The following is a 26,519-nucleotide window of genomic DNA, read 5'->3' on the forward strand; positions in this document are numbered from 1 at the left end:
TGGAGGAGAAAAAGCCCAGGAAAGCGCAGCTCCATTTCCCTCTTTAAATTAGTGTTTTTTCCTACCACTTTCATTTGGCATTTTACTGGAAGATAGTTTTACTGGAAGCAATACCAGGAACACTTCCCAGTGGTGATTTCTTCCCAGCAATATGATAATTGAGATTTTTTTCCCCCAAGAAACAACATTACCATCTTAGCTTTCTAGAAAAGAATTGACAGGTGGTATCTTTCTCCAATATACCTTCCTCTCAGGAAGAAATAACACCTCATGCTCACTTAACAGCATTACAGCCTTTGCCACAAGGTATTTTGGGCAACCTGAGCCAGGGCTCCATCAACTGCAGAGCACAGAAGTGCTGCCTGATGCTCAGAGGGAACACCCTGTGCTCCAGTTTGTGCTCACTGCCTTTTGTCCTGGCTCTCACTGAGAACAGCCTGGCTCCATCTTCTTCGCACCCTCCCTTTGGGTATTTACAGCCATTGACAAGATCCCCCCGAGCCCTCTCTTCTCCAGGTGGAGCAGCCCCAGCTCTCTCAGCCTCTCCTCACAGCAGTGCTGCTCCAGGCCCTTCACCACCTTGGTGGCCCTCTGTTGGGCTCTTTCCAGGATGTCCGTGTCTCTCCTCTACTGGGGGGTCCAGAACTGCTACAGGGGTGGCCTCAGCAATGCTAAGTAGAGGGGAAGGATCACCTCTCTTGATCTAGTAAAATGAGAAACTCCAGTAGATTAATGCCAAAAGATCTCAAATACATGTGTGAAATTAATCATATGCACGTAGCATTACAAGGTAAACACTCAGCCCTGATTATCAGGCTAAAAAGAAGTCAGAGCTCTTCAGAGTACCTAATTATTTTTTCCTCCAAGAAAACAAAAAGAGAAAGGTTAAATGCTCCCTTTCACCTTGCATTTTAGTTTACTTCCCCAAGGCAAGCAGCCTTATATAATCTCAGCAGCACTTGATTTTCCACAACAAAAGCTGGGTCTGTTTGCCAGTTTCAAGCTAGCTTGACAGATGTCTCAACCTATTTAAGCATTATGGCATTGGTCAGCCACACACAGAAAAAAAAGATTTTTCTTTCAGTGAGCATGTTGAGACGTTGTAGCTTAATACCCATAACACAGGAGAAAATCCTTTCACCAGAGGGCCTTACAAACATCTGAACCACAGGGGAACATCGAATGGGAGTTCCCACCTGACTATCATCTAAGCCCTCAAAGCTGCCCCCTCCAGTGCAGAGTCTTTTGTACAATAAGCAATAAGAGTGACTGATATTTTCCCTCTCGAAGCAGTGAACCCATGTTAGAGCTGCAGGATAACTCAGATTGAAAGCCACACAAAGGCAAGTCCAGGGGATGCTTTGCTTTGGTGCTCACAGAACTATTTGTTCAGCTGTTAAACCAGACACTGCTACCCGCTGAGCAAATACTCTGGGTGGTTTAGTGACCTTACAGTAAAGAGCTCAATCTTAAACCAAAAAAAAAAAACCACAACAAACCACCCAAACAACAAACCACACGTCATGCTGTATGCAACAGACCCTACATGAGGTTTCAACAAGGCAAATTAGTCCTCAGATATAGGATTATAATACACTCATTAACCATGCACTCTCACTGGATGCCCCACAACAGTAATTTCAAACAACATTCACACATAGCAAAGACCAAGTTTCCAAGAAGAAACATTTGAGTTTCTCACTCATACAAGGCAGGAAGAAACTCTTTTCCCTTCTACTGAAAACACCTTCAAAATAAGTAACATCCGTTTGTGAGAAAGGAAGACAGTAACCATAACAGTATACAATCAACTGAAACTTACTTTAGATATCATAGGTAACCACAGGTAACTTAATGCATTTAACCTTGAATATATAATTAACATTGAAGACAACTATTATCATTCAAGCAGCCACATTTCAGAAGTCCATTTACTGGAAGATTCTTGTGTAGATTACTATACCTGCTGACTAGGGTAGGAAGGTGGTGGACTATCCATTTTTGCTTCATCTTTCCTTAATGCCCTTTTTCCTAGAGACATTTCCTCCTTTTGAGTCCCTGGTGGTTCACCACTGCTCTCCCCATCTGCTTCTTCATCGTCTGCTTCTGAGGAACTGCTGCTAGTACTGCTCACCTGAGGAGACTAGACAACATCAACTTATTAACATCCGATGGAAGGACAAGCCTTTCTCTAGCAAAAAAAGTCCAACTGCCAGAAAAAAGTAGGACAATGTAAATGCTGTACCTCATCCTTCAATGCCATGTTTTCACCTCCGCCATTTAGCTCATTGTGAATTCCATTCATGTTGGCTACCACCTCTGCATCATCATAATTATTTAGTGGGTAGATATCAGCAAATTTTGCTGATAATGGTGCAACATCTTCATCATCACTACCACTGAGGGGAAGAGAGGCTTAGGTAAATCACAGCGCTCAGGAACCTCGGTTATCGTGAAAGCAGTCACCAAAATGAAATAAGATGGAATACCACTTATATTAAAATCCCAATTGGGAGTCAAAGTATTTTCTTTCAACTTGTTTAACTGACCGTATTTTTTTCAAGCAAGCAAAACCAAATAATCTGCTGTATAGCCCTACTGAATGCAGTAAGTGCGTGCCTGAACACAAGATCTGTACTGAAAATAAGATTCTCTGCTATTTCCATGTAAAATGTTTTCCAACAATGTCTTATGACCAAGAAATTTGTTATCTTAAAAATGACAGGATACAAATGACCTTGAATTTGATGAAAAGGCCTTCTTGTGCCAATTATTTCATTTACAGAAAGTGTGAAGTGGCAAAGAGCACACTGTAGAACTTAACTTTTTCCATCATTAAGTTCCAAACCAGTCAGTATAAGTAGTGAATATTCGACATGTCATAATAAATCTTAAGTTTCTCAATTGCTAGATGACCCCACACCTGTGTGCTTTTCAAAGTCTCCTCTAAAATGCTTAATGAACGTCTTCTTACAGACAGCTAGAACAGGCATGTTTTATTCCCCACTCCAGGCAAGTGTTGCAAAGATTGCTGTAAAAACATGAAATAACCAACCCCGAGCTCTTAAGAGCTTTTAGATTGTGCACCGTATCTTTTTGCATTCCATGAGACACTTCACCAGAATTTAAATTATGTGATGGCACCACTAGGCACACTTAAAATGTGCAAAGAGCAAATCTAACAAGTAGACTTAGGTCCGATACAAGAAATAAAATGACTCTTCCCCAAGAAGCAGTAGCTTTTCCCTAAAAAAATGGCTTTTTACAGCAAGTGATACTTGAATTAGCTTCTTCATTACTCCATTATACTGAATATATACAGTATATATATATACATAATACTTCATTAGCTTCTGAAGAGACAAATTCACCAATTTTGGACATTTCAGCACCATATCTAGTTTACAGAAATTACAAAACACATATTTATGTAGCTAACCATACTATCACATAGCCTGTTTTCAAACATTACCCAAAGTCCCACTATTAAAGATTAAACCACGGATCATAGTGATCATAGTGTTAAATAGTAAACATTTAAAGAAAACTGAACTTAGTGAAGTAATATTCAGAAACATCCCATGCATTTGCACCTTCTTCATTCACCACATGATATTAACACAGGATCCTGATGACAATTCCTTGACTGGACTGATATTAAGTACTTCATTAACATTCCCACTAGTACTGAGGTTTCTTTTTGTTTTGTTTTCCTTCTTTAAAATATTCTTTTAGAATATCACATGACAGAAGACTGCTGGCTAGATCCACCCAAACCACATACAGAAGTCAGCCAACCAGTTTTATCCCCTCAGAATTATGGAAGAGGCAAAAGCCTACCATTAGCCTAAGGCCTCAAATCTAAGGATCACTGTGATTTCCATGAACAAAAAGGGTGGCAAATACTTCTGACAGGGAGAACAATACATTTTGAGCAGCATTAAGTCAACATCTCTGGAAGTTTTTAAAAGCTTTTCTTCAGATGTTTGCACAGCATACAGCACTGGACTTGTGGTCTTCTGAATACAGTATCAGGATTAATTACTTTGATGCAAAAATAGCATTACCTAATGATGGTTAGCCTGTGTAACTTGCCTTATTAAGTTCAATTCACTACTTCAAATTTTTAAAACAGAAGAACTTACAAAGTTGGTGCAGAACCATTGTCTGCGAGGATCAGCCTTGGATGTTGCTGAATGGTAATAGGCGAGCTGGAACCTGATCCTGAACTTGCTGAAGACATACTAGGTGGGCGGATCTCAGACAGATAATCTGGAGCAGAATCGATTTGTAGTGGTAACTGGTTAATGTGGATATCATCCGTTATAGGAGAATCCATGATGCCACACGTTAAAATGTGTGAAAGGCTGCAGTCATCACAAGTACATCTGTTCAAGAATTAAAGTTACAGATATTTATGACCTTGTTTGAGAAGCATTCATTTAAAGTAACCAGACTCTTTCTTACAGTAATATAAGTCCTTTTTTCATCTAACACAAGAAATTATTCATGTATTATGATTTCAAGTTAAAAACATCATCTCACCTTCTTCTATAATTACAGTTGGGACAGTCAGGCATGCTCAAACGTGATGACAGCATGTGTCTCATTGTGTCTGTGAAGTTGTTCTCCCCAGCTAGTGCTTTCTTGTTATTAAGCTGAAGTAAATTATAAAGGCAATGTTTTAGTAGTGCAAATCTTTCCATTAACAATTCAATGGCACATCATGTCAACGTATTGCATAATCAAAAAGGGTTCATTAGGAGAAGTATTTTACAAGATACAGTTTTATGAAAGTGATGTTTTGATTGCGACTAAAAAGGTACTAAGTTACAGACAAATTTTTGGCACTGAAGCTCTTCAAAGAAAGTATGTTTCTCCACTGAAACAGTAAAACAGACAAGTCCACCTCATTTGTAAACACACCCCGCATGGTATTTCTGCTGACACACACTCAACTTGAGCAGTTCTTGTCATGTTTCATGGTATGCACAAAAGGACACTTCTGACAAATGGAGAAAGAATGCAAACTCACCTTTAGCTTGCAAAAAATAATTAGGACTAATTCTGCAGTCACAATGGGATAGACTCAAGAAACGAAGCAGCTGCCCAAAACAGGACTTCACCACATTAGTGAATAAACAATCTAAATAACCTCCAACTGGCAGAGGCCTAATCCTGAAAGCACCTAATTTCATTAGATACCCACAAACCTTAGGTTAAACAAGGATGTGCCTAAGCTTCCACTTCTGTAGATGCCAAGACCTGACCCTTACCTAAGCAGCCATGGGCTTACAGCTCACTTAAGCCCAATTAGGATCAAGTAAAAAGAGGATTCTCCCTCAAGTCCCGCTGAGGGGCCTGGTTTAACAGACATTCCAAACTTGTGGTTAACACAGGCTTATGTTCCTTAAAGAAAAAAGTACTGGTGACTGTTTTGAGACATTGCCAATTTAAACTTAAGTTTATAAAAATGTACAATCATACTCTGTCTGGCTCAAGACTAGCATTTCTTCCTGTATAGTGGTACAGGAGTGGACAGGTTCCCCATCCAGTGTCAACTCTGGCCTAGTCACTCTATACTCTTACAGAAAGCACAATATGTGCTTGAACACTTCCAGGCTAGAGAAAAGAGTGGTGTGCCTTAAATAGCAGATAATTTATACTGAAGTGGTATCTGCTAGTGGCCCCTCTTCGGCTACACCTTAAAAACAAGCAGGTACCTCTGCTCAGGCTTGACCCCACAGAACAGATGCACAAGCCATCTCCAGAGCCCTAACAGATGCAGTCAGCCACCCTGCTGCTGCGGCTCACACTCCCCAGCTCTGCACACACAAGGGAATTTAACACGCTCTTGAACACAATATTCCCTACCCCGTGTGTCACGGCAGCTCCACACTTAATGTATTGGCTGTTTTGGATCCCATCCTGAGGCATCAGAAATTCCTCTGATTTCATAGGGAATTTTAACATCACATATTCAATTTTAAGACTACAGCACTTATCTTTTACCTTTTAGTTACTAAGTTTACATACTTGTCTTGGATCTTGGTTTCTGTACTTTAGCTGACCAAGTTTCAAGCCTGGCAAAGTCACAGAATTAGGTCATAGAAAACTAGCACAATATTCTACACTTGGATGTTTGCATCTTAAAAATATACAGGAAACATTAATATAACTTAGTATGGTATAAACAAATCCTACCTGCTCTTCAATAAAACGCCTTTGTTTAAAAAATTCCCAGTCTTCCTTTAGCATGCGTTGCTTTGTTTTCATTGCCATCTAAAACAGAATTTAAGGAAAACTCATTGGTTTAATCATAGAAATTGTAGGCTGTGGTCAGTCGGTCTATCAAAGTCTCATGAAATCTAACTCATCTACACCATTTTGAAAGTACTTGCATACTCAGTCAACATGATGTTTAGTTTATTTGTTAATCCTTTGATTTGGGTCCCTTAAGTAAAAGATTTTATATTCATTTACACTACTCTTAAGTAAGATTTTTCCACTATTGTTACTTAGTTTTTTTTTCCTCCAGCTACATAATTTCATAGAATTTTTGTCATTAAACCTTTAACATCCCAGATACACTGAAATCCATCAGAATCTAGGGCCAGAAGTTTTAGCAAGGCCTCAGTATAGGCGCAGAGCAAACTCCTGTACCACACGTGGAACTAGCCATTTAATCTGAGTGAAAAAATTAGAAGAGCAAACATAAGATTAAGTAGCAACCTAGACTAACACTATTTACTGCTTTTATCTCAATCGATTTCATTCCCATGATTTATTTAAGGCTGGAAAAATTTTTATAATTACTTGACCTTGAATGACACTGTACAAAGTGCACAGAGCTCCTAATGTTTTGTATACAAATCATCTTATTCTGATTTAGCAAACAAACTTACTGACAGAACCCCAAAGCTTCCATGAACTTTAACATAGCAAAACACAGGAACAAAGCTTCTCCTACTGTACCTTACAGCTTTTTAAGAACACTAATTCATCAGCAAGGAAAAACAATTATCTAGGTTCTTTTACTTTTTGATTTACCTGGCTAATAAAAAGAATTGCAGCAACAGAATATACCAAACTCCTTCATAAAAACATGTTAACAAACCAAAGTGCAGTAGGTTATGCCACTAGCAATCTTTTTTCTTTAAAATTGTGCCTCCAAATATTTATCCCTTGATCTAAAGTTATAAGCCTTAATATTAATTTAAGCATGTTATTGCTATTACCATTATTTAACTAGGGAAACTGAAAATCTAAAGCTGGGGATTTGAAACTGCATTAAGTGGTAAAGTTCTGCCTAATGGATTTTTGACGCAATTAGCAGCATATAATTCTAATTGCTACTGTGCATTTTTATTTCCCTTACTCCAGGGAGGTTACAATAGCAACAAAAAAGGAGTTTATCATGTGTTCTTAAACAGCACGCATGAAACATTCTTGAACCATTTGTACCACTTCCTAGGCACACTAATGAGCACTGCAGAGCCTAAAGCCAAAAACGTTGAAGATTTCATCTCAGCTATACTATCAGATTCTGAGTATCCTTAAGGTACAATTAAAAACAGCAGTACTCACTGCTTTAGGTGTCCAGACACTTAGCTGAAGCCTCACCACTAAAACTGAGCACCTACGTTTGCTATACATTATGAAAGAAGATTTTGATGCCAAAGAATTAAAGTTTAAAAACAGCCAGTGCATTAACTGGGAGCTACCTACTCAAGTCTGCCAAGAAACTATCAAGGAAAATAGCATGGCTTAAATCCTGGTACTCTTAAGTATTAATGGGCTGAAGTTAGTTTCCCTACTTCCACCTTAGCAGCCTTTCCTATACCACATCTGCAAGTATCTTAACTTACTAATTCCATAAATAATAGGGAATCAGTCCATCCATCCCCATGCCCCACCCCCAAATATTTGCTATTTCAGCAGAGCAAAGCATCTTCAACACAAACCTCACGATTCACGCCTAAGAAATCTTTTGGGAAGTGGTATACAGAAACTGAGATGCCGTCAGAATGAGAAATTTACACTCCAGCCTCATGCATCTGCAATGAATATGCTAGCACTGCTGCCCAGCTGAGAAGAGATGTCTACTATGACTAACTTCTGCCTTTCTTTTTTCTAATCTAAGGCTAAAAACTGTTTGAGATCTATCAGACAAGATATCTTGAACTGAGACAGCCACGTGAATTCAAACAGATTTAAACACGAAGCAAAACAACAGTTTGGTCACAACTGACACATTACAGTAGACCACCTGTAAGAAACTCTGATGCTTGAACATGTATCACAGGATGCTTGCTGTTTTCAAGTTTTAAATTCTATCGGATGTGTATAATACCTTTGAGCATCCCAAATTTTACCTGTGAATCTAAGCTGTTTCCCTAGCCTGTTTCACTAGAAAAAAAATCCTCTTATTGCAAATTCTCAGCACCAAAACATAGCAAAAGATATGCTTAGATATGTAGGTGCCACAAAGCCAAAAGAACAACTATGCCCATAAAATACTATGAAGTCTGTCTTCTACTATGCTGGCCAGGACTGCAACAAATCACCTGTGAATAGGAAGAGGTGAGCAAGAAGCTCTCCCTGCACTCTTGTGGAACTGGGCAGAGGCATTTCCATATTCCTTTCTTCTGTGGGAGCCAGCAGAATTTAAAAAAAAAAGGAAACACCCACAAAGTACATATGATTATCTAGCCTTTACTGCTGGAAATGATTGAAATACATTTACAACCTCCCAGGTTAAATGCTGTCTAAATTTGGTAAACAGTAGGACCTGGAGGTGCAGACTGTGCGTACTGAAACTCTGGTGTATTACAGATACCCTGAGCATCTTCCTCACGTCATCTTACTGTGTCACTGACAAAGGTGTTGATATGAATGAATGCTTTTCCTGAATTTTATTGTTGTACGCACAATGTAAGAGTGTGTCACTGTTACAAGCCTGTGCATGACACAGCTGTCTTACTGTCTTCAGAAAAAATGCATTATTTGTATTGCTTGCAAAAGCTGTTCATTTTTCAACCCAAGAGCAAGTAACTCCACACACTGTAGGAGAGGTCCATTAATTTTGCCCACTCATGTCCTGTCTGAACTTTTGGGTGTAGTTTCACAGCAGACAAGGGAGGACCATTCTTAAATTCTACTAGCTGCTGGTCTGCACGCTCTGACCATCGATATACCAGCAACAAAACCACATAATTTTGTTAAGCCAAGAAGCAACAAATAATCAACATGCACTCACTGTTCAGATCCACAGTTTCCATAGTAGCTGGGCTTTATGATTTTTACCTTGTTGACAAAAATATCACTGCAATTTTAGGTACGATGTGATTTTGATCAAGAACAGTCATAGGTAACATCACCATAGACTTTAAGGTGGGACTATGAAATGCTTTTCTATGTATAATTATCAATACATCCTATAAAATTTGGTTACTTTAAAAATTGTTGTCCCCCGTAAGCCCTTTGCAAGGTTTTTTAATTCACTAACAATAATGTCATGCTACATTTCCCCAAATGGACAAAGGGTTTCTGTCTGCATCAGGGTACAGGATTTTGATGAAAAATGCTCTAAAAAGCATTTGTGGTAACTGCATGGTCACCTGATACAGAGAAACAGGAAATCAGTTAAGAGTTTATATTGGGGGGGCATACAGATCAAATAAGCTCAATATGGATGCAACTCTAGACAAATTCCATCTTTTGGCAAAATTAGTGCATGATGAGAAGGGACCTGACTTCCTTTTCTTACTGGAGAGGCAGCATCAGACACCATGGAGAAAATGGATTTTAGTAACACCAAGTGAGATAATTGAAATTTCACTCAGATGTCATCCATTATTCAGGTGCAAAAAAGCAGCCTGACCAAGAGAAAAGCTTCCTAAACTTCCCAATTGAAGGTACAGGAATTAATGGTAAAAAATTAGTTAAATCTTCATCACAGGAAAGATCCTCTGGAGGGACATTTACACTGTACTGTAACACTTAAAATACCCTGTTATCTGTAAGACTAAAGTAGCATTACTAAGTTTCAAATGAGATCTCTATACTCATAATGCTCACAGAACTTTAAAATACATGTTCTATAAAACTTTAAGTTCAAGATAAATTCTTTCTTCTATTATCCTTGACTGAACTGAACACTATCCAAAGCCTTATCCCTAAGGTGTTAAAACAATTTGAGATCTTTGAACTGCAGACAAAAAGCAAGGGAGTCGTTTTGGGAGAGCATAAACTACCACTTTCAAAACAAATAGCCAGCATTTCTTAAAAGTAAGCTCTTGACAATGAAGACAGTATAACAACACAGTTTTTTGTAGACCCAGAAGAATCAGCAGTTAGAACGCACAATTATAAAGCAGGTAGCTACAGATGTCACTGTACATCTACACGAATATTTACGTAGCGAGACTTGCAAGTTCTGGTTTTGAATGTGATATGACAAAGTTCCTATCACAATACGCAACATGTATAAAGAAGTTAAAAATCATTTCAAGGCAATCTCTCACCATGAATTTCATTTAATACAATTATTTTGGAAGCCTAGTTTTTGGGGATTCCTCCCCCAACCAGCAATGTCTAGGGAAGAAAGTTCAACGTTAATGCACTATGGGTGATTCACAGATTGAATTAATTGCAAAATATTCAAAGACCATCTCTAAAACAGGGCATAACAATCTGCTGCAACAATTTGAAGATATTTCTGCACAATCACCATTATGTTTTATTATGTTAGGATTCTTTTCTCTTTTCCAGAAGACTGACATCACTGAAAACCGAAAAAAGTATCACTGTGTACTTTCAAAGCTCCAGATAAAAATACCAAAGGAACTCTTCACCGGAGGCACAGCCTTGCACGAGCTGCTCCCTTGTATGATTAGTCATGAAACTGTTTACACAGTTCTTACCTGTTCATCGACATAGTCATCTATTCTTTTCTGGCATTCAAGCCATGCTTCAGCAACTTGACCCATTTCCTGTTCCAGCTGATGATACCTTTGTAGCAAGGTACTATACATATCTTCACTACAGGAATCGTGTGTTGTTCCGACCCTGGAAGTTCAAACAGTGCTTGTTACAGAAGAGACATTCGATTGAAAATCACACCGAGTTCTGCCAGCCTGTAAAATATTGTTCAAGTGACATTATCGATATACCTAGGCCCACATAGCTGTCTGTATCCCAAAATGAGTATTTTTAGTCATTTTTCAAAAAAAAAAGTAACCAACAACTGCTTGTTCCAGTGCTCTGTAACCAATAATAGCAAGAATGTGGGAAGTGCAACATTTCTAGAGCCTCTTTCCCACGGGCAACCAGATGTCAACCCTACTGAGCCATGTTTATTCCAATTTTATTGCTTGATATATTTATCCTTCCAAATTCTAAAGGGTAAATATACAAGTTGACTATTCACTGACGAGCTAAAATGGTAAAAATAAAGCTAGAAGCTTGTTAATCAGAACCCTCATGATCAATGCTAAAAAGATTACTACACTACCTCCAGTTTGGGAAAATGCTACGGAATGACACAAGTGAGAGAATTTGGTTGCATGCAGTAATCTACTATCGCTTGAGCAGCAACATCAACTTCAAAATGTGCTTATGCCATTCACCGATGACTGTCTCCGTAAGGAGCCCCAGAAATAGGATAAAGACTTAATTTCCTTTCTACTACTACGTTTTTGTACAGCAAATGCCTTAAAAAAGGATTCATAAGAGCACATCATCACAACGACTCTTAAGAAAATAAGCAAGCTCCCTAAATCCTGACTTCAAAAACAATGAAACAATTATTTCTCATAATTCTTAGAAATTATGAGTTTAAAGCACACTGAATTGTAATGACCTGTGAATTGACACAAATAGACAAAAGGTTTTCAACATTTTTCCTGCTCAGTAATTAAGAGGAAAGTGGCTGATACTTCACTAAGCACAGAGGTTGCGTGGTTAAGCACAAAGTTTGTGTGGCTGGTCAAAGGCTCAACAAGCCTGTGCCAAAACCAAAATCTGAACATCTTAACACTCGACATTAAAGCCCAGGCACGGCATTTCTGAAGGTTTGCTACAGATTTCCATTGCCCCAGAATACTAACCCAAACCAACAACTACATAGCCCTGTCTATGATCTGCCAAAGAACTGAGCCACTGATTTTAAGATGGCAATTAAGCATAAACAAGAGCTGAGCAAAGAGTTAACTGACAAGAGTAAGCATCAAGTTATAGTCATTAGTATCCATTTCCCAATGAACTTGAGTTTCACGTCTTTTTTTGATGAGAGCTTGCAACACAAACACCTTAGAAGGCTACGCAAGCAATTATGCTCATTAGAAACCTGGGAAGTCCTTTTTTGGTAGGGTACAAAAAAAGACTTCAGCACTGTCAGTTCCAGTCACTAGATCACAATCACTTTCCCTAAAGCTTGTGTTTTTGGTATGATGCAATGATGTGAATTTCTGGTTCTTACCACACAGAAGTCAAGAATTTCTCACAGCTGCAGCTGAATAGAAGTACACTTACAAGCACTAGTTGTGCTCAAACATCCTTTCAAAATATGCTTTCAAGTTAGAAGTAAACTTCATTTTTTAAATTTTCAATTAACAACACAGCAGCATTTATACTTTCAATTTCTACTGTGTTTCTTGAGTACAGATTAACAAGTATTTACATGCTACTAGCAAATATACTGTTACCCCGAGGCAACTGTAAAGCAACGGCTGACAGGATTTCCTTAAATACTGATTATGAAAATAAACCCTTATGAATTGTAGAGTCTGATCTAGAAGCCCTGCTGATTAAATAATTGTTTGCAAGCACATGAACAGCTCTTATAGCTGGTCTGCAGATTGTACAAAATGTACCTCTGAAAGAAACCCAGGGTAACAGAACAAGCTGCAGCCCATTAAGGCCCTCTAGTCTACCCTGAGAAGAGGACCAGACCTGGCACAGCTGACCACCTGTATCAGCTCGTTATCCCACCTCCCCTCAAGATCGCTGTGGTTGAGCATCATCACTAAGCAAGCATCTTTTACAGTCAGACATTTGATAAATATCCTCAGAGTTAACCACAGCACACAAACTACGCATTCTGAAACAGCCCAAGATGTACAAAAGGTCTAGTCATTTAGATGAGGGATGACAGCAAGGGTGAACACTCAAACCCCAAGTGAAGCTGGGATGCCTCAATATTCACGTTTCAGGAAGGAAACATGAAATATTTCATGTTTCAGGTAGGGAAAACAATGAGACCAATGATCTGTCACAGAACTCCAGCAGTACCTTCTCTATTGCTTGTATGCAAGACTAACAACAGTAAGGCAAAACTGGACAAGAGATAAGTATCAATGAAGATAACCACCCAACAGAACATCCCTTCCATATCAATTTGTGGCCATTTGTTATTTTTGGGGGGTGGGAAGAAGAAGTGAAAGGATCTGCCTACAGAGGAGTCTTGACTGTTGCAAAAAAGCCAGCTCTGTATCCTGAACCAGAAGGCCGCCTTTCCTTCAAGGAATTGGAAGAAAACCAGGTGCTTACTCTTAGAACTGAAACAAGGAATAGGCTTTTGGTTAGAAAGTTATATATACAGCCAAGATTTTTTTTCAGAAGTTACAGACAACACAATACTTTTGTATCCTTCAAAGGCTCTTTACTGCTGTGCAGTTAAACTGGACTAGGCATTTCTAAAGGCTCCATAAGCTGAGCTTTAATAAAAAACTCAGGTAAATCACAAACTTTTGAAAATTTCAGAGACTATATTCTCTTCATGGCAACTACAGAAACAATTAAAAGTTGAGTGTCTTGTAAATCTTGTAGCATGTCAAATAGACCTCCCTAAACTACCATTCCTAATGTCTGAGCTTAATGATAGTCCTGTACTAGGTGAAAAGACTTATTCTAGAGCTCACTCTCAACCAAGTACAACCAAGTAGTTTTCTCCTTTTGCAAACCAGCAGAACAGCAAGACCAGGGTTCTTTAAGCATCAACAGATGCAACACCTAGAGATAAGACCAATGATCACACTGAGGAACCTCAGTGCTCACAAAAAAAACTTATAACCAAGGACTTTAGCCATAAGATCTACCACAACCTGTATTTCTATCTGCTGGAGACAGACCATTCAGAGATCCTCCCTCTCAAGAGATGGTTTTGCTTCTCAGATCCTTGAGAATTTCTACTAGAATTTACGCTTCACAAACTGGTGTGCATTTATACAATGACCATTTGTAAAGTGTTCAGTATTCCTTCAAAGAGAAGCCCTCAAGGGCTTGAAATCAACAGTGAAGAGTGCAAAAAGCCAATCCTCATTTGCTATTCAAGATGAAATCATCAGGAGACTAGGTTGATGCTTATGCTCCCCCATGCGAGGCCTCTGCTGCGATGTTCCTCCACTCCATATGGTACCAAATTCCCAATGGAAGGTAGGATTATTCACATTTCTTTAGGGATGGTTAAGGCCCAGAGATCTCGTAAGAAAAAAAAATCTGATTACGTGAAAAGTAACGGCAGAAGCCTATGCTTTCTGAAGAAAGAGTCTATAAACTAGAAACCATGGAACAGGAAAAGCTTGTGCTGAACCTCTGCTTTCAAAGAACACTCAATCTAGGCAAAACCACAATTTAAGTGAAAAACCCAAACGTTATACAGGGAGCACTGATGTACTGGTAAAGCAGCTCCTGCAGGAATAGATTCTGACTTTAAGCCTTGGAAGTAGCTGTCACTACAGTGAAGCGCCTCAGAGAAACACAGCTTTGATCTGAATTCCAGTAGCACTTGAGAACAACAGGTAAAGGCAAACAATCCAACATTTTTGGACTTAAGAGAAACTTAAGGTCACTTCTTTACAGTCTTATCTCTATAGAGAATGACAATATAAATAGCCTCGATACAACCAGGACTGATGTAGTAAGAGGTGCAGAGAAACCTTTGTAGGAAACTTGCAAGATGCCTGAGGACAGTCAGTGAAAGCAGCACTGGGAAGTCAAGTACAGATCAAGAGATCAAAGGACAAGCATGCAACTGAACAACATGCTGTTGAACACAGGAACAGAAAGACCTGTCTGAAAAGGGGTCTCAGTGCCAACCCAGTGCTGAGCCCAGTGGCAAGCATCTTTTCCTGCTTTTTCCTGCTTTCCTTTTGAGTATCAGCTAGCAAAGGGAGAACACCGAAGTTTCTTTTTTTTTTTTGCTGTGAGCAACACTGCTTGCAACTGAGACATTTAATCATATTGCTCTTGTAGCAGGGAAAAAAATACCCAAGACACTGCCTTTAGGACAAGCACACGCAGAGCACTAACGGTTTCATCAGAAACAAGTGTGAGAGGTCAACGCGAGCCATGCATGGCTGTACTTTAAGAAGATCAGAAATTAAGGTTGTAAGATTAAGAATTAAATTTCTGTGAATAAATACAACACCTTTTCTGTGAAAAAAAAAAAAAAAAAAAAAGCCCTTTCAGGCACACAAACCACAAGCAGAACAATTTTACTAACAAAATACATATTCTAAAGCCCCAGGAAATATGCCATCAGATCTACAGAATACAACATGCCATCAGATCTACAAACATACAACAAGGGTGTGGGGTTTTCTTTAAGCAATCTGTTCATTGAAGAAAGTGGAAAAAAAAGTTATTTGTACACCACTAGAAGCAGGAAGGTGCTCAGGCTTTAATTGCAGAGGTGTGAATACAGTACCAGTGCCTGATGAGGAGACTACTGTTCCAATCAAGACATCAGCATTTCCACAGGGCACTGACATTTTACTAGATAACCCACAAGTAAGCAGACTGAAGTTGTAATTCTGAGAAGCAAGTGATGACAGCAGCCTGCTCCATCAACAAGACCCTTTTCCAAACATATTGACAAGACTTTTTACCTATTTAATTGGACAACCAGAGCAATTTTTTATTTATAAACACAGTGGTTGCAAACATGGATTTTGCTCTCTTTTCTTATTTAAAGGAGAAAAGTTGCAGTCTCTACCTTAGCTGTGACACTAACGTTGGCAAGCTATTCTGCAGGAGTGGCTCAGAAAATACCAGATTTTCAAACAGATGCTTATTGTGCAATTCCCACGTCACCTGAAATTTCTTCAAATGTTCATTTTCCTATAATAAAAAAAATAAACAGAAATAAGCTCAGGTCATAAAACAAATAAAGAATACTTTTGTCTCAAGACAAAATCTTTTAAGTCTAGTTTCTATTAAACCCACCAGCCTACAGGCTTCATTATTCAGCTCACATATTACTCAGTTTTAATATTCAAACTATGAAACAGTTATTTAATGACTTAATAGATGCAGCTTCATTTTCTGTTTTTCTAAATTAGCATGGATTATGAAAAAAGAAAGACTGTGTTGTTGAAAGCTCCTATTTCTCTCTGCACTGAAATATGTATCTTATGATCTGAACCAGTTATTCTCAGGTTCTCTTGTCAAGTTGTCTCATCTGTGATTGTTTTTCAGTTCTTTGAACTTATCCAGTAACAGACACATAGGAATAAAAATTATAGCTTGCCATCAAAATTGACATTAATCAAGTAGAGAGGTTTCTCAAAGTGCAACTTCTTTTTTGAAAAACGCAAGTTTTCTAAATAGCCAAGAGACCAACTGCTCACTTCTCTAAAAAGCAGAATGTTCTTCTATTTAGGATTACTTAACATACAAATGTATTTAATTTCAAGGCCTAAAACGTAAGTCTATTATCAAAACATCAGAATCAAAGATAAGTACAATGTGTTTTTTCCGAGTTCTTAGGTTTTTCCGTATCAACAGGAGCAAACAGGTTTTCTACAGCAGATTCCCTCAAACAGCAAAATTAAATGCAAGCATTCTGACCATCAGACCAGGGGATGAAGCCTATGCACCATAACCTTGAGTAACCAGAAATATTTTAGAATTTCAAAGTTTTGTTAAACATAGTGAGTTAAAAATTAATACATATTCATCAGACATAAGTAGTAGAGTATCAGTATTCGAAAATAATCAAGGACTTGGTTTATTGTTACTATGCAGAGGTAGCATTTTTTTTCCAGTTGCACAAGAGACACGCACTCTTTCACTTTGAATGCTACGTCTTCAAAATATTTAATGAATTGCTAATGAATTTCTATGAATTGCTAATACTTTCTCAAGGGTCAACAATGAAAAAGGTGAATAACCAATGCAATTTCTATATTATGCTGTGAACAAGATGGTCAACAGTTACCTACAAAATCTTGTGTATCTGGTTATGAAGAGAACAGTATTTCTCACAAAAAATACTAGGTAAATTCTCCCTTCTAGACCATTATAGTGAGGTCTCTACACTCAAGGGCTTTTCTATACCGCTCCCAGTCTCTCCAGCTTGCTTTCAGCAAAGTCTTTCCTTCCTCGGTAAGGCAAAAGGCTTTAGTTCCTGCTCCTCACTTTGCACATTTGCCGGATTCCTTTGGAAGGTGGGACAGTCATAACTTCACAGAGAAATTATCTCCTTGTAGGTAGAAATTCAAGGCACTGTAAGTCTTTGTACAGCAAGCAACTTGCAAAGGTTTTAACCTTTAAAAGGAAGGCTGCGGTAAAAAACGTTTTAAGATCTTGACTGCCTTTTGTGTATTTCAAGTGAAAAGATTCATTCTTCTATAGTGCGCTAGCATCTGCAGAGAAAATGACCATGCACACTGAAAGGGCTAGTCACCCTGCTATCTGTACTGAAATCTGTGACATACCAGTCTATTTAATGAAAAGGTCACTTAATAAATCTACCAAATGTATGACAAGAGAAAAGTATCTTATACTTCCAAGTCTCACATTTCAACTTCTCAATGTCATAGCTTAGTAGAAATGAAGCTTTCAGTACTTACTGGGCTGCAGGAAGAAAAGGTTAAGAGTAGTCTAGGGCACTTTGAGTTTTCTTATTTGCCATTTATTTATTTTTTAAACACAACAGGAATTGTATTTTACTTTGTATTTCTCTCAAACACCTACGGCTGATGACTTAAAAGCAGCCAAAAAACTGGAGGTGGCAGTTTATCTGTCACTGTTGTTATATAGTGACCTCTTATCTGTATCTAGGTGATAAAGCTTGCTAAGATGATATGGACAACAACAAATACAGACTACTGACAACAGGAAAAGTACCAGATATGCCTGACTTTCTGCACACTAACAGCCTCCACCTCAGTGATGACATTCAGTTTCCATTCCACCTTATCTTTCTCACCTGTGGTCATCTTGTTACTGCCCACTCTTTCCCTTTCTTAACGTACCCAGGCAGTCATTTTAGCTAATCAGCAATAAAAAAATTGACCAGTTTGACTAAGTTCGTGCTTGCGCAAAGTTTACACAAGAAGAAAAAGGAAAATGGTCATGGAAAAGGATGAACAGAAAAAGGTTCTGAACACAACAGGATTAATAACCTCAGTCCTTAAACAACTACCAAGTTTGTTTCCTGTATGACTCACACATGATGGACAGTTACTCAAGAACAGATTTAAGGCTATTGCTCATTTTCTACTTGCCAATTCAATTCCAAACCTGACAGCATGATCAGCTGACAAAAAAAGGGATTTGAGAACAAAAACTTTAGAAACAATTAGGCTGCATATTAATTCCTGGGAAGAGATAATCTTTTCCAGTATCCATTCTTGTTTATAAAGGAAAAGAAAAATTGAACATGAGAACAATGTGTTAGTGCTACACACAAGTCTGTGTCCTTCAAATGTGTTTTTCAAGACATCACTGAAGAGAAACAAATGTTTCACCCATTTTCCAAGAAATTACCTAAGATTTTGTAGAAGATTGCCTTAAAGGCTAGTTTCAGAATAAGTACTACAAACAGCAATGCACCTCTTCTTTCACAGAGGCTAATTTCATTGATTCACTGTAAGAGATGCCTAACCTACAGTTCTGAAAAGCAAAAGCCACATTTTCAGAATATCCCCGCATCCAAGTATTTTTACAAATCACAGCTGATTTCTTAAAGAACCCAGAACATATCTACTATCATTACCCCTAGCAAGCTGGAGCATATTGGTTGTTTTTTCAATCTTACCAGAGTAACTAGGAAGGCGCTGATTGTGCATGCTGCCTGACAGAGTGCACTGTATTCTTCAAGTAGGAGTGAGATGAACTGATGTGCCTGGGGTGGCCCTTGTATTGCTAATGTTGATGCAACTTTAGACCCCAGCGACAAGTGTCTGAGCAGACGAACCTTCATTTCAAGTACATATTCTCTAGCTTGCTGTTCCAACCGTTGGTAAAGCTGATATGGATCTCTTTCACAAAGCCTGTATTTTTAGAAGAATTGCGACAAAAAAAATTACATGAAAATAATCAACAATTTTCACTCTCCTAAAAATACTTAGCAGTTATAGATAATTATTATTGTTATTAAAAAGGAGCAGTGATTAAGATTTACACAACTACCTTGGATTTGGGAGAACAGCCCAGTTCCCTACTGCTCTGAAACTCAGCTGCTGTGTAGCTTTCAGACTAGGACTAGCAAAGGATGTTTGCCCCTGAACAAACTAATTTAGGACCTCAGGACTTCACTGCAACTTGTGAACTAAAAACCCTTACTCATTTGGCATGCCTAAAAACCCTTACTCATTTGGTATACAACCCAACAAGCACCTAGATTCTACAGACATGCTTCTTTCCCACTTCTTCATTCTTTCTCCTACATACGACCCTAATAAGTGTCTATTTGGAACAACCAGACCTGGGCTCAATTGACACATGCAGAAGGACAATCCTTTACTTCAAGCCACTGGAGGAGCTTGACTCATCAGGCAGTCAGCCCATGTGTAAACACATACTAACCAGACTGGGCTCTGTCACTGCTCTGAGGGACCCTTCTGTTGTTAAATTCAACTGAAAGAATGGCATTTCACACAAATCCCAATTTTTTAAGGCACTCACTCAAAATCATTCTCACTTTCATTGAGAGTTTCTTACCCCAAGCTGGGGGTCTTCTCTACAATGACTGCTCTTTTTTTTAAAGCTGTGTCAGTGAAGAGAGGGGTGTGGGATTCACAAGGCCATTTTAAGAGTCCTTCTAAGAACACAGCTTACGGTACTACTTCAGTAGCACCTAAGCCACAATCATCAGAAGTGAGTGGTGGCTTTCTTGGGGCTTGTTTTAAATCTAGACTAAAAATCTAGACCGGAATTTGGTAGTCATTTGTCTGAGGGAAGCAGTTTAACCTTCAAGCTGCAGATACATACTGCCCTCTACACATCCTTTTAGCCACGCAGCAGTTAGTGTTGCAGCTACTCAAAGTCACAGCTTCTGAGAGGGTCAGGGCTTCCTGGGAAGGACAGTGTAGAGCTGGCTAGGTCTGATACTCTTCTGGAAATGAAATGTGGGTTTGAACCACCTCACAGAGAAGGAAAAACTCTTCTGTGGATCCTGGGCAGATGCTGTGGTTGCTGCACGTGGAGTTCCCACACACCAGAATCTTTTGCTGCAGCTCCAAGCAGTGTGCGAAGGCTGCCCAACAAACCAGGGCTGCGATGTGTGCATCAGGATATAGCTCCTTGGTGGAAGAAGGCAATGCACGAGCCTGAGCTGGCATACAGAGCAAAATCAGCATCACCATCACCACTCTTTCCCAGCTGCATACTGAGAGCTCTCAAATACCTAACAGAATGGTTTAGGCACCAACCCCCAGAATGGTTTAGGCACCAGCCCCCAGCAGGGCTTCATAACTCAGTCTCAGTGGGCACTTCAGTCCCAAGAACAGGGTTTCAGTCAGCCATCATCACTGCTTTCTACCAAAACATGACGGCTGCTTTGAAGCACTTCACAGTGAAACTGTACAATTCAAAGCCCTGTGCATTGACTGGAAGCATTTGTCTCAGAGGAGTGGGGAAGAAGAAAGGCATTAGTTAAGTACTTACAGCTTTGTGCAAGTCCACTAGTCCCTAATCCCTGCTCTTCCCTCGGTATAGAGCGCTATCACACTGTCATGAAGTGACCAGCATACAATAGGGACACTACTTGGCACCACTACTTCTTTTCAAGAAAAAGCAGATCAGGTTTTTTTCTTGCCAGCACTCTCTAACAGAGCTGAGTGTGAAGTTAGTAATAAAGAGTTTGCCTTTTCAAAAAAAGATTTACTTGGCCACAGCATGATACTTGGCACACTACCGACATTCTTTCTTCCTTTTCCTTTCTAGAAAGGAAGAAAAAATACCTTTCAGTACCTACTTTGACTAGTTCTGTTAAATTTTAGTACCATAGACTGAAGTCACGCATGTCTGCACAAATCCAGTTTGTACAAGCCTAGTATACTAATTTTATTTCATATTTTGGAGACCACAAAGAATGCAAAATCATGTTAACACTGAACATTTCCTTCACTGTTTCTGCCTTTTCATTTTCATAATCTCTCAACAGTGAGGAACAGTTCTTGAGAAAGGCTCATATGTAAGAAAGCTGCCCAGCTTGTGTTAAAATTTCCAAAGTTTTTCCATTAAAGGGAAACTGTATAGAAATAAACAATCATTTTAGCTGTGATTCAGTTTTAATTACCTACACACTACATTTAAGAATCTTTGATTTCAAAACCTATATTGTATGCTTTGATCACTTAATTTAAATAAAGCATGACTGTATTTAAGAATCTTTGATTTCAAAACCTATGTTGTGTGTTTTGATCATTTAATTTGAATAAACAAAGTGTGACTAATAAGGCATACTATATTACTCCACAGTTACACAACACGTTCAAAACTAAACACTCATTTTTTATATAACAGAAGTGCAAAAAACTCATTTAATTACTTGTTAAGACTGATTCAGAACTATAGCCTTCTAATATAGCTTTATGTGACTACCTTTCAAAAGTTTCTCTACCTTGCCAGAATTAAGCAGTTTCTTGTTGAAGCTAAAAAGCTACAGTTTAGATCAGTCAGACCTTCATGTATTAAGTACATACACTGAGAGAACCTATTCTCTGCCCACATTTTCAGCTGGATAGAAGCTACAATGAAGTGCTCCAGCATGTTCAAGGACAACGATAATATTCTGACAAGGAAAAAAAAATAACCAGCAAGCTCATGAAGCACATCTGTGACTTCATACCTAGAAAAGCTCAAAAACACCTTCTAGATGTTACAACCATTATAACATGCTATGACTATTATAAAATCAAGTCTGTTCAACAAGGTAAGATCCTCACGTGAGGAAAGCTAAACAGGGTCTTATTATTAACAGTAATCATCTCAATATCTTTTGAGGAATAAGATTCTTGGAATTCTTCCATGATTATCCATTAATATCCCTATTGCAAATAGCATACAGAAGTATAAAATCCCATGTGAAGTACAGCAAACTCTTCTGACTTTTAATTCTAATGGACAGGCAACCATTCTAAATCAACTGACTTAGAGATGGTAAATAACATTTTATTAAAAAAAGCAGTGCTCCAAGTTATTTGGAACTCATTAAAAAATATCCCCTCAGTAATTAATATATAGTTTTCAAAGTGCCATACCTATCCACCAGCTCTTTCATTCCTTCTTTATCTGGTACCAAAGATTGGTCTTGGTCATCTGCCAAAGGGGTCCCAGCTTGGCGATATATACATCGAACCATGTATCTTACTTCTGACCAGTAATTTTGAAGCTGCTGAGATTCACGTTCAGTCTCTGCTGAAATTTCTCTGCAAATCACGACAAAAATAGTTACTGTCAATGTGTACATCACATAGGTGTATCGATCCCTACTATTCTGAAGATGCTCTTCAAGAAAAGCCTCAAGTGTCTAAAAATGTCTAAAACTAGAGTACGTGGTGAAAATACATCACAAAACTAGATAAGAGTCACTACTATTGTCAGATAAGTAGTTCACGCATCTCATCTGCTCACAAACATAACAAACACAATACTGCTGAAGGTCTGGCTACAGGCATTATGCTACTGAGTTTCAATTCATTTCCTACCTGCGCTCATTACAGGCCTCACAGTTGCACGCTATGTCTGAAGGAGAGGAATTGCTAAGATCTGCAGCAGGCACCGTCTGCGCACCAACAGTTATCCTTCCTCCTCCTACAGATTCCTGCTGTGATCCACTGTTTCCAAGAGGCATGTGCAAAAGGAAGTCTTGGCTCTGAAAGGAAAAAAAACACTGGTAGCAACTTTGGTTTGTAAGGTACAAGTGTGGAATGTTAATAGATAGGCAAATAATATGACAATTCTTAGTGCTGAATATATTTTGGGAGAAGACCACCAGGCACAGAGAATTTATCTTTGAAAAGACCAATAAATGCACGAGATGGACTGAGAAAGCCAGTAATGTAAATAGAGTTCCATTTCTAATAATGGATGCACGTTGGTTATAATTATCACTTTTATGCTCTCCAGCATAAACAATGAACTAAGCTCAGGGGAAGCTTGCATCATCCACGATTAACCATATAAACTAGTCATCTCTCTTCCGTCTCTTCCTTGACAGTGTGTTTGACTTCTGCAGTTTAACAATCCATTCCAGCAGAAAGCATGCAGGCTCCTTGTTTATAACAGCAAGGCGCGGTGCTGTGCCATGATGGATGTCAGCACCAAACCCCAGTACCAGCAGCTTCCCACCTCCTGCGTGCAGTGCTGCTCAGCCCTAGCAGATGACAGACCTCTCTCTGCAGCCTGCTGGTATTCTGGGCTCCAGTTTCTTTCTCCTCTGTGCTCCAACCCTAGTACAGCACGCTGCCCCTCCTGCACCTCCCAGGGCTGCCACCAGTTGTTTGTGATGCCAGGCAGAAACCTCTCCCACAGCAGGAGAATGACAGAGGGCTTTTTGTGCTTCGCTCCACATCCTGGAGCGGGATGCAGGCAGATGTTACACCAAACCTGCCCGCACCTACTGCCAACAAGAGCAGTTTCTGGGGATGGTGCTGAAGCAATGCAAGTGTCAGAACATCCAGGTAATGACAGCAACAGAAGACAGAGCACGAAAACATCTGTATAAAGCCACTTACACACTGGTCTGCAGTGACTGCTAACGAATTTTTGAGCTCCTCCCCCCGTTTTTTCCCCAATTTGACTAGCCACCTAATCCATTTAGCCACTTTAAGTTAAACTTGCAGACTTGGATACTTTGTTTGCTGTGAAAAATCACTCTTGAAACAAGGCAACAGTTGCTAAACACCATCTATTTTGATTTGATCTGGTGTATTTATAACTTAAGAATTTTAGGAAGCCAATCCTGCCTGCCTTCCTAGGATGATGTCTTTACTATCTGAGCTCAGTTTTAATGCAATGTGTCAAAACTTTTGACTCAGTTGAACAATTAAGTGCTTCAGGACTGCTGTATTTTGACATCTCTAGAATGTGTTCACCATCAGGCTGTTGATATAATCCCCTTCAATGTTATCTTTTCGGATTAATTTCGTTAACCCTTGTTAATAGCAAGAATATCAGTAAACAATAACTAAGTAGAAGTGATATACTCTTAAACCGTCCTTATTAAAACAAGGATTAACTGAGCCGCTAGCATGAGTTTCACAACCTATGCTATACAAAGCCAATCATTTTTTCACACTGAATTGTTTACTGAAATAAGATCTGCATGTGCCTGCAGGCTTGCGAACAGTCTGTTAGCTCTCTACACAGAGATGTCAGCTGGAATCTATAACGCTTCCAATTATTGGAAGTTTGAGGCTGCCCAGATCGGTTGTGATTATTTGGTTCTTCAGCAGAGCCTTACAGTTCACTTCTGATGGGGCCTGGCTGGACCTGACATAGAACTTCGTTTGTTAGGATGAGCACTGCTCTTACTGAGGTTGAGTTCTCATTTCAAAATACTTTTTCACACTTAATTGAAAAAGGAACAACAAAACCATTGCTTGAATATTAACACCGCGCATTAATCAGTGCCTGCAGTGATACAAAAATGAGTGATTGTTACACACATACTATGCAAAGTGCTTCTTTATTAAAAAGGAAAGGGACAGTGACAGAACAGAGACTCAAAGCACCGTGAAAGAACAGAGCAAGCACACTGGAAGCACAAGGAAAACTTGGTCTACTTCATAGACCACAGAGGGGAGGAAGTACATGTGAGCAGGCAGAATAGGAAAACACTGGATTGAATGAAGTAGCACTGGTACGAGTCGAAGAAACCAAATTCAAGAAGGGGAAATGACCAAATATGAGATCCACTAAATTCAAAGGGCAAAAGAACAGCAACAGACCCTTCTCTATTCAAAAATCCCAAACAGACCTCCTCATTTTTCAAATGCAAGGAACAACCTGCCTGTTCAGTTTAACTTGAGATCACCTAAAATACTTCCCAAGCACTCACAATTTAAGTGGCTCCAAAGCACAGAGCAGCATTCAGCGCATTGTAGCACAACATCTTAGTGTACCAAAATGAATTACTTCAACTCACCACAAGAGATTGCTCTATTGTAGCATGCCTCTCCTCCTTTTCGACTGTTCGTCTACAGTCTGGACACACCCACAGTGGAAGATGCAGCACATTGTTTGCTTTTGGAGATGTGGAAAGTGCTGTTTTGCTAGAATTTTTTATCCCGCTCTCTGAAAGCGAAGTATCTTTTCGTTCACTTCTACAAAGAAGACAATGCTCGCCAGTTGTATATGGTGCCCTTTGGCCCAAGCCAAAGGTAAATGGTGTCTACAAAAAAAGGTTTTGAGAGCATACTGGTTATTCAGAGAACACAACAGAAAAAGTTACTCTGAGATTTAAAAACAAACTGAAAATCTAAGTCATTAGTAAATGGTAAACATTTCAAGTATCTCAAGATCAAACACTGCAGTCTTAATAACAATTGTTTGCCAAATCGGTATTATGAATAAATTCCATTTAAAGAGAGCAATGCTTTTAATGGACATGAACTACAGGTTGCATTATTTTAGAGGGGGAACCTAAGTGCAAAAAATCTATCAAGTAAAAAAGGAATCTTACAATTCCTTTTGTTGTTGTCATTCTCAGAAGTGAACAGGCAAATAACAGCTCTGAAGTCTGCTGTCACCTTCCTGTTCAGTATTTCTTGAAACAAAGACACTCTCAGCTAAGCTTGTTGCAAAACAGAAACTTAGCTTGCTTTTAACAAAAAAAAATAAATCAGTGAGGCCTTAAATCCACAATCAGCTACTGAATAAAGCAAACTTGTTGACTTATGAGGACCAAGGCAATTAAAAATCTCTCATCTCACTTCTCTTCTCATGCTACTGTGCATGAAATCATGGTTTAGACACAAAATGCTGATTGTTCACCACGACTGATGCTCTAAAATAGGTCAAGCAGCACAAGCCAAGCAAGAACAACTTCACAGGAAGTCAAAGTTGTAACTGAAGGAACAAAACATCTTTTAATGGCAGAATTTCAGATGTGTTTGATGCTACAGCTACTAGCCCTGCCTAAATGATTAATATCCTCTCTGCAAGCCTCAATGTTGTAAAATGGTTTGGGTTGGAAGGGACCTTAAAAATCATCTAGTTCTAGCCCCCTGCCATGGGCAGGGACACCTCCCACCAGCCCAGGCTGCCCAAAGCCCCATCCAGCC

At 39.0% G+C, this 26,519-nt stretch overlaps 1 protein-coding gene across 2 annotated transcripts in view; it reads right to left on the minus strand.

Annotated features, from left to right (window-relative positions):
* FAM193A (family with sequence similarity 193 member A) overlaps nucleotides 1–26,519 on the minus strand; it is a 76,180-nt gene that overhangs the window by 18,300 nt on the left and 31,361 nt on the right. The window contains exons 3-13 of one of the 2 annotated variants that reach the window (XM_038178239.2): nucleotides 25,382–25,627; nucleotides 22,941–23,107; nucleotides 22,494–22,661; nucleotides 19,046–19,280; nucleotides 15,998–16,122; nucleotides 10,926–11,070; nucleotides 6,205–6,282; nucleotides 4,546–4,658; nucleotides 4,146–4,388; nucleotides 2,246–2,399; nucleotides 1,964–2,143 (exon numbers count right to left, since the gene is read on the minus strand). In XM_038178239.2, coding sequence (XP_038034167.2) covers nucleotides 1,964–2,143; nucleotides 2,246–2,399; nucleotides 4,146–4,388; nucleotides 4,546–4,658; nucleotides 6,205–6,282; nucleotides 10,926–11,070; nucleotides 15,998–16,122; nucleotides 19,046–19,280; nucleotides 22,494–22,661; nucleotides 22,941–23,107; nucleotides 25,382–25,627 — 1,854 coding nt within the window. The remainder of the gene's footprint in view (nucleotides 1–1,963; nucleotides 2,144–2,245; nucleotides 2,400–4,145; nucleotides 4,389–4,545; nucleotides 4,659–6,204; nucleotides 6,283–10,925; nucleotides 11,071–15,997; nucleotides 16,123–19,045; nucleotides 19,281–22,493; nucleotides 22,662–22,940; nucleotides 23,108–25,381; nucleotides 25,628–26,519) is intronic. The other variant, XM_038178240.2, reaches the window with a different exon arrangement.

The sequence above is a fragment of the Anas platyrhynchos genome, chromosome 4 (genome assembly GCF_047663525.1).
Source record: "Anas platyrhynchos isolate ZD024472 breed Pekin duck chromosome 4, IASCAAS_PekinDuck_T2T, whole genome shotgun sequence".
In the NCBI taxonomy this organism is placed as follows: Eukaryota; Metazoa; Chordata; class Aves; order Anseriformes; family Anatidae; genus Anas; species Anas platyrhynchos.